Source organism: Salvelinus alpinus, chromosome 25 (genome assembly GCF_045679555.1).
Source record: "Salvelinus alpinus chromosome 25, SLU_Salpinus.1, whole genome shotgun sequence".
NCBI lineage: Eukaryota > Metazoa > Chordata > Actinopteri > Salmoniformes > Salmonidae > Salvelinus > Salvelinus alpinus.
Window position 1 is genome coordinate 5,435,467 of NC_092110.1, and position 16,501 is coordinate 5,451,967.

Consider the following 16,501-nt stretch of genomic DNA (forward strand, 5'->3'; position numbering starts at 1 on the left):
GAAGATATATTCTTGGGGTGGGCCTCTTTTTCAATCTGTCGTTTTTCATACTTTGTCACTGTAGGCCTGCTGTATTTGCATGAACACATTTTCATGAGGGAATTTAATGCACTTGTGACATCGTATATGCCCCATGTATTCTAATGGCAAGGCAAGCATCCCCTGAGCTGCTCCGCCTCACTCGGTCTCTACACAGACTCGCCAGGCTGAGACTCCAGGCCAGCAGGAAGTTGCGTTCAGTGTGTCCCGCTGTCCGTTGAGCGTCGGGACGAAGAGGCTCTTTATCGTGAGAAATGTCTTGATTGACGGACGGTGAATACACATTTTCCCGTTTTAATAACGGGTGAATGTAATTATTAAGTGGTGTTTATATCCTAACGAGTCGCCTTTACCAAGAGAGGAACTATGGCAAACGTGAAAGTCGCCATTCGAGTTCGCCCTCTCAACGCAAGGTAAATTCACCCCGTTTCTCTTCTATTCTAAGTTCACTGTCAATAAAGTTGGACTAACTAGCTTTGCTTCATTATGCAAATTGTCATTTTTAGAAGAGATGACAATAGTTGGGATTTATTCTGCTGTTGTGTGTTGTCAGTGTTACTACGCATGGGAATTGGACTGAATTGGGCAGCTCCAGCTCTAGTTTCTGATACAACGTATTTAATGTCATGATGATGCGATGTAGGTAGCCTATATGCCTTAAATGTGCATGCTTATGTACTGTGCATACACCCTCGGTCTCAGTTTGCAAGTTACTTATTGAAAAGCCACCGACAGCATGCATAGGGCAGGCTACACTGTCAGAATAAAAACATTTACGTTGACATTTTGAAAAATCTATTGGCTCCACTCACTCCATTATTATGCAATTACTAAAGTAGTAATCTATATGCCACAATAACAACAATATTGTAATTACAGTGTTAGAACAAATGAATGTGTGTGCTGCCTTCTAAAGAATACGTATCCCTTTTGTTATATTGCTCATATCACCATCTAACATGCAACATTTGTTGGTGAAACACTCATGGGAAAAAATTTTTTGGTCTATTTTACAGCGGCATAAAAATGATTTTATTGGGGTAGCTAGACTAGTGCAGTAAGTGTTGTGCCCCACAAGGACCCGCCTATTAGCCCAAAGTACAACAGTATGTCGAGTTAAAGGTCCTTTGGGATGCTTAGGGGGTGGGGTTGTACAGTTAAATCAAATTTAAGTTAGCTGTATTTTGCCATTGCATTTGGCCAAGCAACATAGGCCTAGCTTTAAAGCATTTTTTAACGTCTTTGCCTGAACATCATTGGTTGTTTTAAATCCTTTCCTTGCGCTTTGCATTACAAAAGGGGACTTAATAGCTAACATTCACTGTCATGCAAATACATGCTTCCTGGTTGTGTCTTTTACAGGGTTTTGAGTTGGTGCTGTTGTGTGTGTGTGTGTGTGTGTTGTGCAGTGTGTGTGTTCATGTGTTAAGGGAAAGTGTTTTGCCCTTCGGTACAGTTTAATTGTAGCTGTCATGCCATCATTCAGGCTTTGCATTGTGACACAGAGATAACAGGAGAACACAAGCCGTGACATGTTTCTCAAAGGACTAATAGGGCCCTACGTCATCTATCCTTTGCCTACTGACAGCCAATCCGACTCTTTCCAATTGGCTACAGTATGTTGTGAACCCTTTGGAGAGTGAGAGAGAGAGAATGAGAGAGAAACAGAGAGGACAGCACTAGCTACTACATGTGTTACAAAGTGTCAATCCGTTTGAGAAATAGTTCAGTTTGTGTCAAAACAGAAGAGGCCTCTTTTTATTTTCCATCTCCTTCCTTCCTCCTTCCATTCATGCTGGTCAAACCCCGGTTAGAAGCCGTCTCTCTTGAGGTTGTCGTGGTTTTGGGTTGGGCTGCTGGGGTTGGCAAAATGAATCCCACGTGGTGGAGCATGTGCTTATTACAACTTCCAACAGAGTCCCTAGTGTGATTTATCTACCCCGCCTCACACACCCAGACCAAGGACAGAGAAGTAATTTGTACTATTGCAGTGTCCCGCATTGTTGCAATCCCCCATTATCGCTCAAGGAGTTTTAAAGTCATTCAGCTCTACTCTTCTACAGCCTCAGATTTCATTCTGTTGCATCATATGTGTCCAGAACAAGCAGCTGGAGCACACACACACACACACACATGGGCTTTTGTCCAAGGAATGGCTCAAGCTTTCTCACCCGAGGGACTCTTTGCAGGGCCCGTTTGGACTGTTTTCTTTTGAATAAGAACTGGACAGTATTTTCCAACTCTGATTCAGGGATTTTTGGGGATTGTCTTTGACACCATGTAATAGTCTCATGTCACTACTCTCAAGTAGCACTTGTTAGATTTGTCTGCAGTCCCTCCTCCTTTAAAAGTCACAAAAAATAAAGGACATAAAACAGAGTGATCTGGCATTTGAGAAGATAGTACAGATTGAATGATGTCTCTGTAACAACCACTAATATAATAATGATCGGTCTCATGTAGCCATCCTGCCTGAGTAACGTGGGTAGATCAGAAGAACCGATGAATGAAGGACATGGTCTGGTCACCTCATTTGTTTTTGTTATTACCTCTCACACTCAGTTAATATAAAATAATACATGTCATTTTAGCAGACGCTTTTATCCAAAGCGACTGACAATCATGTGTGCATGCATTTAACACGGGGGGTCCCAGGAATTCAACCCACTATCCTGACTTTACAGGTGCCATGCTCTACTAACAGCGACAGAGGACCACCAGTTTGTGGTCATGTCTGTCCACCGTGACTTTCCGTCTTCCCCCGCGTCTGTTACCCGTCTCCCCAATATACCCCCTGACTGGGCGATTATAATGTGTAGTTAATGTGAGCAAATGCATGAAACTATAGAAATGAAAGTATACTAACACAATGTCTGTCTCTCTGTCTTTCACAGGGAAGGTGTGGATGGAGGGAGGCTAGCTGTGCAGGTGGAGGACAAGTTGGTTAGGATAAAGAATACTAAGGTGAGTGCCATACTGTCTTTTTACCCAGCATGTAACTGCACAGGTGACTCTGATACACACACACACACACACACGTCTCCTAAATAGTATCAGATTGCAATGGACACAAGGTTCTAAATGGAACCTGTATTGGGCTATAAAGAACCCTTTCCTAAGGTTCTATAAAGAACCATTAAAAAAAGGTTCTATGTACTACAGCGGAAAAGAGCTCTGCTATAGTTACAACCCTTTTTTTATGGTTCTTTATAGAACCTTTATGGAGAATGAGAAAGGTTGGTTCTATAAAAAATCTGAACGGTTCTTTTGTAGATCCTTTTGTAGAACCATACAGGTTTTCTTTTTATTCTGGTCAGCCATAGTATATTGTTACATTTCCATAGGTGTTATTATTGTGTTAATTGGCTAGTTCAACCAAGTGAGCTACCTCTGGAACAGCTGGGGGTCCCTGGCTGATTTAGTCAACTGTCCTCAATTGACACAAGGCCATACGTGAGTCTTTCACAAGACACATTACTGGCCATGGTTTTACAGAATGGCATAACACAACAGATTAGATCAACTGGAATGACACTCTTCACTCACGGTTGCACAAAAAGATCTGTGCTCAAACTACGCCCCAGAACATTGTAATCAGCCGCCTCCCCTACATTTTACTCATCACCAAAAGAGCAAAGAACCCTTTTATGAACTGTAAAGAACCATCGCAAGAGCTCAAAGGGTTTTTTGAGTCATCATGGTTCCACAAAGAACCCTTGAGGAACCCCTGATACTGTATGTGATATTCCCATGATCTATTGCTCTTTGATATTGGCCAATATATCTGTCAATCAACGTCAGAGCTGAGGCGGCGATCTTGACGTACTGTTTATGTGTGTAGGGCGGGTTGAGGGTAGCAGGTTTTGAGGAGGTGGGGTCATCCAGAGGGTATGTGTCTCTTACACACAGGATGTTTACACTCAGGACTGGGCCCTTTGCTGTCTGATTCCAATATTGTTTATAATGATTGTGCAGAGCCTACTCTCCCTCACACACACTGCCTCACACACTCGGAGACACTTAGAGGGAGGGACGGTCGTACACAGGGCCCACAGGCACGCACACACCTGTAGAAACACACACACACAGGCAAAGGGACCCTCCCACAGACACCACGACACGCATACACACACTCAAATAGGACACTCAAGCCTCTGCTATTCGGTGGATGATGACAAGTTGTGAACCCAAGTTACAACCCTCACACCTTTGTTAGAGCGAGTGGTTTAAAACCGTCTCTGTAGCGTGACTGAGTATCTGTGACAGCTTCCCCCCAACCACAATCTAATTATTGCCTCCCAGATCCAGCAATTAGGAGGAAACTGCTTTATTACTCCCTCTTAGTGACTCAAAATCATGTTTCTTGAGTGTGTATGTTCAGCTTTACAATATTATCAATATTATCACTGGTTGTTCAGGGCTGGAGATGTTTACGGCAGAAGTTAGAGAAGGGAGAGGATATGTGTTTTGGAAATGATGTGAAAGAGACGAGCCACATATGGTGTCCTGCTGTTACAGAGCTGCCCGGAGCAAGGTCCCATGGGAATAATTATTTTAGGAAAGTGGGACAGTTTGGATTAAGATGGAGAAAGTGAAAAGAGAGGAAGAGGAGAATAAACACACGCGCGGATGGGAGAGAGAGGGCGAAGTTGAAGAAGGACGGGAGAACAGGAGAGTGAAGGAATGGAGCAGACAGAAATGGAGATAGAGGGATGGATAGAGTAATGACCACAGAGACAGGCTCACCCACCACGTCTAAGCCTGTGTGCTATGTGGTTCACTCTCAGGTCAGCCATCCGAAGCAAGGCTATTGTTGAGTATCATAACAATGGTGCATGGCTGAAGTAGCAGGTTTTAACTGCAGTCAATTGGCTGTGAGGAATGAATAGCTTCAGTGTGGCCTAATGCTGCTGTTAGAAACTTTGTTGACGATTGACTTGATTACTGTCAGACTGTGCAGAATCCCTGATCTACAACTGTGTATCCCAAATAACTACTCGTATGTGCCCTGCTCAACCTGATCCCCTTAAACGGAGTGTATTCTGAAACGATGGTGATGTCAGCTGTACATACAGTGCATTCGGATAAAGTATTCAGACCCCTTGACTTTTTCCGAATTTTGTTACGTTACAGCCTTATTCTAAAATGTATTTAAAAAAATACATGTTTCCTCATCAATCTACACACAATACTTTACTCCTACCTACATGTACAAATTACCTCGACTAACCTGTACCCCCACACACTGACTCGGTACCGGTACCCCCTGTATATAGCCTCGTTATTGTTATTTTATTGTGTTGCTATTATTTTTTACTTTTTAGTTTATTTAGTAAATATTTTCTTAACTGCATTGTTGTATTCGGCGCATGTGACAAATAAAAATGTATTCGATTTTTTATTGGATTTGATTACAAAGCAAAAACAGGTTTTTAGACATTAGGTTTTTAGACATTTTTGCAAATGTATTAAAAAGAAAAATCTTACCATAATTGCATAAGTATTCAGACCCTTTACTCAGTACTTTGTTGAAGCACCTTTGGCAGTGATTACAGCTTTGAGTCTTCTTGGGTATGACGCTAGAAGCTTGGCACACCTGTGTTTCTGGAGTTTCTCCCATTCTTCTCTGCAGATCCTATCAAGCTCTGTCAGGTTGGATGGGGAGAGTCGCTGCACAGCTATTTTCTGGTCTCTCCAGAGATGTTCATTCGGGTTCAAGCCACTGCTGTGTTGCCTTGTCTGTGTGCTTAGGGTCATTGTCCTGTTGGAAGGTGAACCTTCGCCCCAGCCTGAGGTCCTGAGCACTCTGGAGCAGGTTTTCATCAAGGATCTCTCTGTACTTTGCTCTGTTTATTTTTCCCTCCTTCCTGACTAGTCTCCCAGTCCCTGCCGCTGAAAAACATCCCCACAGTATGATATTGCCACCATCATGCTTCACCGTAGGGATGGCGCCAGGTTTCCTCCAGACGTAACGCTTGGCGTTCAGGCCAGATATTTCAATCTTGGTTTCATCGGACCAGAGAATCTTGTTTCTCATAGTCTGAGAGTGTTTTAGGTGCCTTTTGGCAAACTCCAAATGTGCTGTAATGTGCCTTTTACTGAGGAATGGCTTCCGTCTGGCCATAAAAGCCTGATTGGTGGAGTGCTGCAGAGATGGTTGTCCTTCTGGAAGGTTCTCCCATCTCCACAGAGGAACTTTGGAGCTCTGTCAGAGTGACCATCAGGTTCTTGGTCAAATCCCTGACAAAGGTCCTTCTCCCCCATTTGCTCAGTTTGTCCGTGCGGCCAACTCTAGGAAGAGTCATGGTGGTTCTAAACTTCTTCCATTTAAGAATTATGGAGGCCACTGTGTTCTTGGGGACCTTCAATGCTGCATACCCTTGATACCCTGTGCCTCGACACAATCCTGTCTCTGAGCTCTGTGGACAATTCCTTCGACCTCATGTCTTGGTTTTTGCTCTGACATGCACCGTCAACTGTGTGACCTTTATATAGACGGGTGTTTGCCGTTTGCCGAAACAGGATGCAACTGAACTCAATTTGGAGTCTCATAGCAAAGGGTCTGAATACTTATGTAAATAATAAAATCAAAAAATGTTTTTATACATTTGCAAACATTTTTACAGTTTTCACTTTGTCGTTATGGGGTGTTGTGTGTAGATTGATGAGAAATCCATTTTGGAATAAGGCTGTAACGTAACAAAATGTGGGAAATGGGAAGGGGTCTGAATACTTTCCGAATGCACTGTACGTGGAGACAACGATATCGACGCGTTAAGATAAAGGTTAGACAGTATCATGGTGAAAATACATAAGAGGTCGACGGTTTGTAAGGTCTCGTGCACAAGATGAGTGTACTGTTTGTGAAATGATGCTCAGTGGCTGTAAACTAAAGTTGTCCACAGCAACAGCTCAACAGTCCTGTCCGGGCGTGTAGATACATGCTCTGCTTCAGTTGCCCTTTTTCATGGCATGGCCCTTAGTCAACAGTCAACACCAGGGCAGTCAGTCTCATTAGTAATGCTGACACTGTAGTTGATTTAAGTGGTTGTCTCTAGTAGGAACACAGGTTCTCTTGTCTGGGCTGTAACCCTGTAACCTCAGTCCCGTAAAGCATAAGCTTCGACACATTATTTTGAAGACCTGATTGAATGTGCAGCAAAACGTGCGCGTGTGTCAGTACAGCTTAAACCGTACCTCATCTTTTGATAAGCAAGACATTTGTCCCTGAGAGTCTCTAACTGTCTCACTGTCTCTCTGTCTGTGCCCCCCCCCCCCCCCCCCCCCCCCCAGCTGGATGGACGTCAGGACGGACATGGAGACTCCAGGGAGAAGGTGCTGGAGTTTGGTTTTGACTACTGTTACTGGTCTGTGGCCCCAGAGGAACCACACTACGCCTCACAGGAGGAGGTAAGTAGGAGTCCTGCGTGTTGTGTTTGTTTTTGATTTGAGCTGTTTTTGTTCCTGGGTTTCGTGCCGGTTGAGTGGCGGCATCGGGCATGTGCGTGCCAGGCAGGGGTGGGTGTCAGTAAGCATGAAATTGGAGTGAAAGGTGCTATCTGTACTTGTCCAAACAAGTGTTTTTCCACAGTCATGATGTGCACTAAGGAACGCCACCCTGGCGTTTGCGTGTGAAGCAGCCGGGGGGACGTTGGGCAGGGTGGGCACGGGGAATCACAACCTGGACTGAAGGAAGACGTCCAGGGGAAATAATACTGTGTTTGGAAAGAAACAAAACGTCTCGGATATTGATATCAGCTCCATCTGTTCTCCGGATTTGTGCGGGCCTCAGATTCCCTTTTATGTCTCTGTGATTGGCTGATTAAATCTGTTTGTGCTGCTTGGATTGGTGGGTGCTACCGTTTTTCCTGGTACTGACGGGAGGAGGAGCCAGAATAAGACCCACCCCCTCAGATACAGACTAGCAGAGGCCATTGTGTCATGTTAGTTGGACCTCCGTTTATAGAACTCAAACTTGATGAATGCTGCATTGTCTTGTTCTGATTCCTGGCTGATTTATTTACAAACCAACATTCCCATTAAGGACAAGCTATGCAAGCAATGTTGCCTTTGGTGTTGAAGACAAGTACCATGCCATGGGAAAAGCCTTGGGCCACCCTGGCTTGGTCTAGATCCAATGATTTTGTTCTGGTCTCTGTCTGTGAAGACTGGAGAGTTCCTCCCTCTCTGCTGTCACCTCTCCTCCCCTGAGAAGTGTGTGTGTGTGTGTGTGTGTGTGAGTGAAAGAGCTGTGACGGCCCACTCTCTGAAGCAAAACACAGCGCTCGTCCCTCTCGCGTTCTCTCTCAATTCAATTCACAAGGCTTTATTGGCATGGGAAACGTATGTTTACGTTGCCGAAGCAAGTGAAATGGATAAACAAAAGTGAAACAAACAATTCAAAGTGAACAGTAAATATTACACTCACACCAGTTTCAAAAGAATAAAGACATTTCAAATGTCGTGTTATGTCTATATACAGTCTTTCTCTCTCTGTCTGTGTCACTCTTTCATCCCTCCCTCTCTCGCTGTCTCTTTCTCTATTGCCCCATTCTCTCCACCTCTGAGTTGTGCCCAGTCAGAGGGTGCTGGTGGGGTGGCCCTGCCACTACATTCCTCTGGTGACCCGTGGTGGGCGAGGAGGAGGGGCAAACAGGGGCACGGCATAGAGATACAATATATTGTTGTTAGTGTGTGTGTTTTCTCTTTACTTCTGTGGAGCAGGGTCACAATCTGACCTCTTTCCGAGGCCTTTAAGTGTGTGGCTGTTCCACACAAACTCTGACACAGTGGCACCAGAGCTGACATTTACTGGCCACACGTCACAGATAGTTGCTAGGTCTACCCTTCTCTCTATGCTCTGTCCCAAAGAATGTAGACTATACACTATTTACAGTGCTGTATGTTGACAACATTTGAGTACAGTGTTGAATAAAACGACTCGTGTTAGGTGACCTGAGGCTAACACTAAGGACAGGTCGTAAGGGCAGATGACGAAAATGTTCTGTTTGTGCAGTTTCAGAACACTTAATTCCCTCAGCAGTTCATACTTTCCCCAGACTTTCATACGCAGACATACAGTTGAAGTCGGAAGTTTACATACAGTTAGGTTGGAGTCATTAAAACTCGTTTTTCAACCACTCCACAAATTCAACCACTCCACAAATGTTAACAAACTATAGTTTTGGCAAGTCGGTTAGGACATCTACTTTGTGCATGACACAAGTAGTTTTTCCAACAATTGATTACAGACAGATTATTTCACTTATAATTCACTGTATCACAATTCCAGTGGGTCAGAAGTTTACACACACTAAGTTGACTGTGACTTTAAACAGCTTGGAAAATTCCAGAAAATGTTGTCATGGCTTTCGAAGCTTCTGATATGCTAATTGACATCATTTGAGTCAATTGGAGGTGTACCTGTGGATGTATTTCAAGGCCTACCTTCAAACTCAGTGCCTCTTTGCTTGACATCATGGGAAAATCAAAAGAAAATCAGCCAAGACCTCAAGTCTGGTTCATCCTTGGGAGCAATTTCCAAACGCCTGAAGGTACCACGTTCATCTGTACAAACAATAGTACGCAAGTATAAACACCATGGGACCATGCAGCCGTCATACCGCTCAGGAAGGAGACACGTTCTGTCTTCTAGAGATGAACGTACTTTGGTGCGAAAAGTGCAGATCAATCCCAGAACAACAGCAAAGGACCATGTGAAGATGCTGGAGGAAACAGGTACAAAAGTATCTATATCCACAGTAAAACGAGTCCTATATCGACATAACCTGAAAGGCCGCTCAGCAAGGAAGAAGCCACTGCTCCAAAACCGCCATAAAAAAGCCAGACTACGGTTTGCAACTGCACATGGGGACAAAGATCTGATGAAACAAAAATAGAACTGTTTGGCCATAATGGCCATCGTTATGTTTGGAGGAAAAAGGGGGAGGCTTGCAAGCCGAAGAACACCATTCCAACCGTGAAGCACGGCGGTGGCAGCATCATGTTGTGGGGGTGCTTTGCTGCAGGAGGGACTGGTGCCCTTCACAAAATAGATGGCATCATGAGGATGGAAAATTACGTGGATATATTGAAGCAACATCTCAAGACATCAGTCAGGAAGTTAAAGCTTGGTCGCAAATGGGTCTTCCAAATGGACAGTGACCCCAAGCACACTTCCAAAGTTGTGGCAAAATGGCTTAAGAACAACAAAGTCAAGGTATTGGAGTGGCCATCACAAAGCCCTGACCTCAATCCTATAGAAAATTTGTGGGCAGAACTGAAAAAGCGTGTGCGAGCAAGGAGGCCTACAAACCTGACTCAGTTACACTAGCTCTGTCAGGAGGAATGGGCCAAAATTCACCCAACTTATTGTGGGAAGCTATTGGAAGGCTACCTGAAACGTTTGACCCAAGTTAAACAATTTAATGGCAATGCTACCAAATACTAATTGAGTGTATGTAAACGTCTGACCCACTGGGAATGTGATGAAAGAAATAAAAGCTGAAATAAATCATTCTCTCTACTATTATTCTGACATGTCACATTCTTAAATTAAAGTGGTGATCCTAACTGACCTAAGACAGGGCATTTTTACTAGGATTAAATGTCAGGAATTGTGAAAAACTGAGTTTAAATGTATTTGGCTAAGGTGTATGTAAACTTCCGACTTCAACTGTACTTATTAAAAAAATAATAGAGTTGTGTTTTCTCCCTTAATAATACCACTGGTGTAATAGACCTACCTATAATTTCAACAGTCTTTAATTCCATAAAAAAAGTCTCACTATTATAGATAAGCGTCAGATTTTTTCCCTCTCACTGGTGCCAAGCACTATTTTAAAGTCACAATTTAGTCTTGTGTTTTTCTCAAGCTACATGTCGGAGCGCTGTAGTGTAGTTGTGTGTGTCCAGAGAAGACGTCGTCCTCCTGGCTTAACTTCCTGTTGAGCCCTGAGGGACTGAGTCAGTCTGAGACCCATGGCGGGGGAGGGGAAACTCAAACCTAACTCCTGCTCCTCCAGTCTCTACCCGACCACACCCCTCTGAGACTGGCCAGAGCAAACCCCCTATGCTAGACCTCTGCTGTGTTGCACTGTACTGTCTGGATGTGCTGTATATGCCACAGAATGAAAAATAACACATACTGTGGGGTCTGCAATTATTGACACCGCTAAAGATTCTTATAAATAAAGTAGTTAATAGTTTAGTGTTTGTTCCCGTATTCCTAGCACGCAATGATCTTTGACCCCTCTGTAACTTTCTCACTCATCATTATTCACGATTCATTCAGGATGATCTGTAATCATGTTAGCATACACATTCATGCAGAAGTGTTTAGAAACCTATTCTATTCTTATTTACAATAAAAGTCACCCCAGTATGACACTGCACATTATTTACCATTTCATTTCTATTTTGCACAAAATGATCTGAAACGCAACCAAAACAAACAGCAAATGCATCCAACAAGTGTGTAGAGTCACAAGCTTGATGTAATCATTGCATGCCCGGAATTTGGGCCCTGATACGAAATATTTGACTACTTTATTTATAGGAATCTTTAGGGGTGTCAATGATGTTGACTAGTTATGGTATGTGCTGCAGTGACAGTGAGCTGATGGAGTGTTCTCCAGAGTCGGTTCACCTGCATGCTCTTCACTCTAGTCAGAAAGAAGGAGTGAACTGGAGAAGAGAGAGGGGGGGAGTAGAAAGGAGGGGAAGGTGAGAGGAGGAAGAGGGCGCAAGAGAAAGAGAGAGAATGCGAGATCCTAGGTATTCACTACGGAGTTAGGCTTTGGAACAGAGCTGAAGAAGAGATGTAATCCATAATGGAAGCCAGCTGTTGAGGTAGTGGTGAACTAGAGAGAGAATGGACCAGCTTATTTAAGCGCTCGTTCTGTACGTGTTAGATGTGTATACTTACGGCGTAATATATTCTCTTCTATGTTTAATTAACATGGGACATTTAACCGTAACTCTTTGATGAACTGGGGCATTTAAATAGATGGGAAATGGCTGAGAACTGGGAGTCATCTGGAGCACAGAGAGAGGAGGGTGGAAGAGGGAGAGAGAGAGGGGGGATGAGAGGGAGACAGAGAGAGAGGGAAGGGGGGAGGAGGAGAATATATTGGGGTAGAGAGAGTTGGAGAAGAGAGAACGAGGAGGGAGGGAGAGCAAAAACAGCCCGGTCCAAGCTCCAAGCTGACTTCATTTGGTAATAAAACCCAGCATTGAGCTCCAGATTCAGATCCTGTCCAATGACGTCTTTTGGGCTGAAATCTAACTGTGAAAAATGACTTAGTGGAGCAGCTGTGAGTTTGGCAGACGAGAAATGGGCGGTTCTGTCGACCCCCTGCCCATTCCCCTCCTCCACCTCTGGAATTCTCTCTCGCTCTCTCTTATTCTCCCCTCTCTCTCGCTCTCTCTCTCTCTCTCTCTCTCTCGCTCTCTCCCTCCCCCCATGCTGTGTTCATGACTTGATTCTGCTCTTGGTGTTTCTAGGTCTGTGTGTTAGTCGTGCTATAGGGAGAAGAAGAACGGCTCTGTGCTTCAATGTGATTGGTGTGCATTTTCCTCTCACACTGTATTCCACACTAGTGAGCTTGAATCCAACTTTACTGATGACTGGTTAAAGGAACCATGACTCCCGCACATATTTGATCTTGTTGTGGCAGACTATTAGACTAGGTACGGACACTCACAAGGCACAAAGACATCAATAGTTTGGTCTTGCTTAATCGCTTATAAAATCCTGATTTAAAAAAAATGTGGAGCACCTGTGATGGACAAAAAAGTATTCTAATTTAATGTTATCTTAGTGTTATCTCACACGGTGTTGCTACCCATATCTCTGTATACTTGCAGTTCTCTGGACCAGTGATGGTAATAGCAAACCTGCTATTCAGGGGGACAGTCCAGTACATAGAGTACCCATGTACACTACCATACCAGAATCCCCCCCAGAATAAACCCCTATACTGTACCCCTATAGAGAGTATAGCAGATGAGACAGCCACCCCATACAAAAAAAACACATGAAAAAAATATCACAATGTTGAAAGAACACGTGTGAAAAAATCACAGACATACAGTGTGTGTTTCCCCAATATTTCCAGTCCAGTATAAGTATCACGTGTGCTTTTGTAACTGGCGGGTTTAGAACCCGTGACTCCCACAGGAGAAGCCAACGTCTTGACCATGAAGGACAACACTCATTTTTAATAAGACGCAGGCGGGGCTACCTCATCACGTGACCGTGAGCAACCATGACCGCCTTGTGTCCTATACACTTTCACATGTGCATTTCCACATTTTAATGTCAATTAGGGTTGTCAAACGATTCAAAAATGTAATCGAGTTAATCGCAGGATTTGCTGGGATTACCAGCAAATTCGTCATTTGCTCAAATTGAGCGGTAATTTACAAAAAGTATTACAATAATATTTGCGTCTTCATTTTGTCCAAAGGAACGGTTAGCAAAATCGGGTAAATTGATGAACACACTTTCTTTAACCTCAAAGTCAATTTGTTTTGCCTTTGCGTTGTTTTTAGCTATATAGATGATGTATGTTGATGTTTTCAGTGAATTTTAAACGCTTTCAGACAATGCGGGAAAAAAATATATACAGATAGTTAACTTGAGGCATGGAGGGACAGAATAAGTTACAAGAAGAACAAAAAGAAATGGAGGAACATAGTCTGGATGGTCTTCAGAGATAGATGAGAGGGGTTGAGGGTGGCTGAAGGTTGGTATTAAAACAAACAAAAGATAACTATTGTAAAATACACTGTCTGTAAAATGTATATAGTATGTATAAGCTGAAAGTAGAATCCTAAGTATTGTTGTCCATTAGTTTCTCCAATTAGGGGAGGGTTGGTAGGGTTAGGGGAAAATATATACAAAAAATATATATACAGTGCATTCAGAAAGTATTCAGACCCCTTGACTTTTTCCACATTTTGTTACGTTAAAGCCTTATTCAAAAATGTATTAAATTCTTTCCCCCCCTCATCAATCTACACACAATACCCCATAATAACAAAGCAAAAGCAGGTTTTTAGAGGTTTTTGCACATTTCTTACAAATAAAAAAACTGAAATAACACTTTTACATAAGTATTCAGACCCTCTACTCAGTTCTTTGTTGAAGCACCTTTGGCAGCAATTACAGCCTCGAGTCTTCTTGGGTATGACACTAGAAGCTTGGCACACCTGTATTTGGGGAGTTTCTCCCATTCTTCTCTGCAGATCCTCTCAAGCTCTGTCAGGTTGGATGGGGAGCATTGCTGCACAGCTATTTTCAGGTCTCTCCAGAGATGTTCGATCGGGTTCAAGTCCGGGCTCTGGCTGGTTCACTCACGGACATTCAGAGACTTGTCCCGAAGCTACTCCTATGTTGTCTTGGCTGTGTGCTTAGTGTCGTTGTCCTGTTGGAAGGTGAACCTTCGCCCCAGTCTGAGGTTCGGAGCACTTTGGAGCAGGTTTTCATCATGGATCTCTCTGTACTTTGCTCCGTTCATCTTTCCCTCGATCCTGACTAGTCTCCCAGTCCTTGCTGCTGAAAAACATCCCCACAATATGATGCTGCCACCACCATGCTTCACCATAGGGATGGTGACAGGTTTCCTCCAGACGCAACACTTGGCATTCAGGCCAAAGAGTTCAATCTTGGTTTCGTCAGACCAGAGAATCTTGTTTCTCATGGTCTGAGAGTCTTTAGGTGCCTTTTGGCAAACTCCAAGCAGGCTGTTATGTGTCTATTAGTGAAGAGTGGCTTCCGTCTAGCCACTCTACCATAATGGCCTGATTGGTGGAGTGCTGCAGAGATGGTTGTCCTTCTTGAACTCTGGAGCTCTGTCAGAGTGACCATCAGGTTCTAGGTCACCTCCCTGACCAAGGCCCTTTTCCCCCGATTGCTCAGTTTTGCCGGGCGGCCAGCTCTAGGAAGAGTCTTGGTGGTTCCAAACTTCGTCCGTTTAAGAATGATGGAGGCCACTGTGTTTTCGGGGACCTTCAATGCTGCAGAACTTTCACAAGTGATTTTACATGTGAAAATGCTCATTTGTTTTGTAAGGGAGGCTACAGCCCGGGGAAGCCATTCCCTGTCTGCCTTCCCATTCTCTGTTTTCTTTCCCTGTCATTAAAACCTTTCGGCCAGAGAGGGCTCTGGGTGCCTAAACATTCTCATTCCCTGGACCCTGCCATTAACACTGCTATTTCCCTCTTTCTCGTTAGCGCTCCCTCTCTCTGGTTGCTTTAACAAGCAGTAGGTCCCGTGTGGCTCAGTTGGTAGAGCATGGCGCTTGCAACGCCAGGGTTGTGGGTTCATTCCCCACGGGGGGACCAGGATGAATATGTATGAACTTTCCAATTTGTAAGTCGCTCTGGATAAGAGCGTCAGCTAAATGACTTAAATGTAAATGCAGTAGAGGGAGGAGCAACAGAGTCGTTACAGATATGGGCTAGTGTTATTTATATGTTTAAGGTCGAGCGTTTGCACCAGTGTCAGTTAGAGTTAGAGATGTTTGCTGAAAAGTTGAATGCCTTGGCATGCCAGCACACCCCCCCTCTCTCACTCTCTTTCCCCGACGTTTTCTCCCTCCCCTTCTTTATCGATGCTGTTTTAGGGCTCCTGAGTGGCGTAGCGGTAGAAGGCACTGCATCTCAGTGCTAGAGGCGTCACTACAGACACCCTGGTTCGAATCCCGGCCGTGATTGGGAGTCCCATAGGGCCGGCGCACAATTGGCCCAGCGTCATCAGGGTTTGGCCGGTGTAGGCCGTCATTGTAAATAGGAATTTGTTCTTAACTGACTTGCCTAGTTAAATATAGGTTCAATCAAATTTAAAAAATATAACAATCAAATTTTCCCCTCTTTCTCACCCTTTCCTGACGTTTTCTCCCTCCCCTTTACTATATCCCTTTCCCCTCATCCTCCCAACTGTCTCTCTCATTCTCTCGCTCTCTCTCTCTCTCTCTCTCTCTCTCTCTCTCTCTCTCTCTCTCTCTCTCTCTCTCTCTCTCTCTCTCTCTCTGTCTCTGTCTCTGTCTCTGTCTCTGTCTCTGTCTCCCATGTGTAGGCAGGCATGAATAATGTCCGACAGCTTATCTGTGTAGCCCTCAGTGTCTCCCTTCTCTCCCTCCCGCCTCCCTGCCCTTATATGCTAATTTGACCTACAAATTCTGTCAAAGTATGTCAAATGAATGAGAACACTGTTGAACTCCAGCCAATGTTCTTCCTCCCTATCTCTCTCTGTCGTTCTGTCTCTCTCTGTGTTTCACTAGTTTTTCCTGCCCACCTCCCCCAGCGTCACTATCTGTCTCTCTTACCCTTTTTCTCTCGCTCATATCGCAGAAAGTTAGGATGCATGTTAGCCGACTAAACCCAGCTCCGCGATTTGCGATGGAGTTGAGCCGGCGACTAGTGTGAGCGTAATGGAACTCCGACGTCACATGAAGTT

General features: G+C 44.2%; 1 protein-coding gene across 1 annotated transcript in view; it reads left to right on the plus strand.

The window, feature by feature from the left end:
- Positions 1-52: 52 nt before the first annotated feature.
- Positions 53-16,501, plus strand: part of stard9 (StAR-related lipid transfer (START) domain containing 9) — a 58,194-nt gene continuing 41,745 nt past the window's right edge. The window contains exons 1-3 of the mRNA XM_071365415.1: positions 53-452; positions 2,934-3,003; positions 7,333-7,449. Of these exons, the coding sequence (XP_071221516.1) occupies positions 406-452; positions 2,934-3,003; positions 7,333-7,449 (234 nt within the window). The 5' untranslated portion in view covers positions 53-405. The remainder of the gene's footprint in view (positions 453-2,933; positions 3,004-7,332; positions 7,450-16,501) is intronic.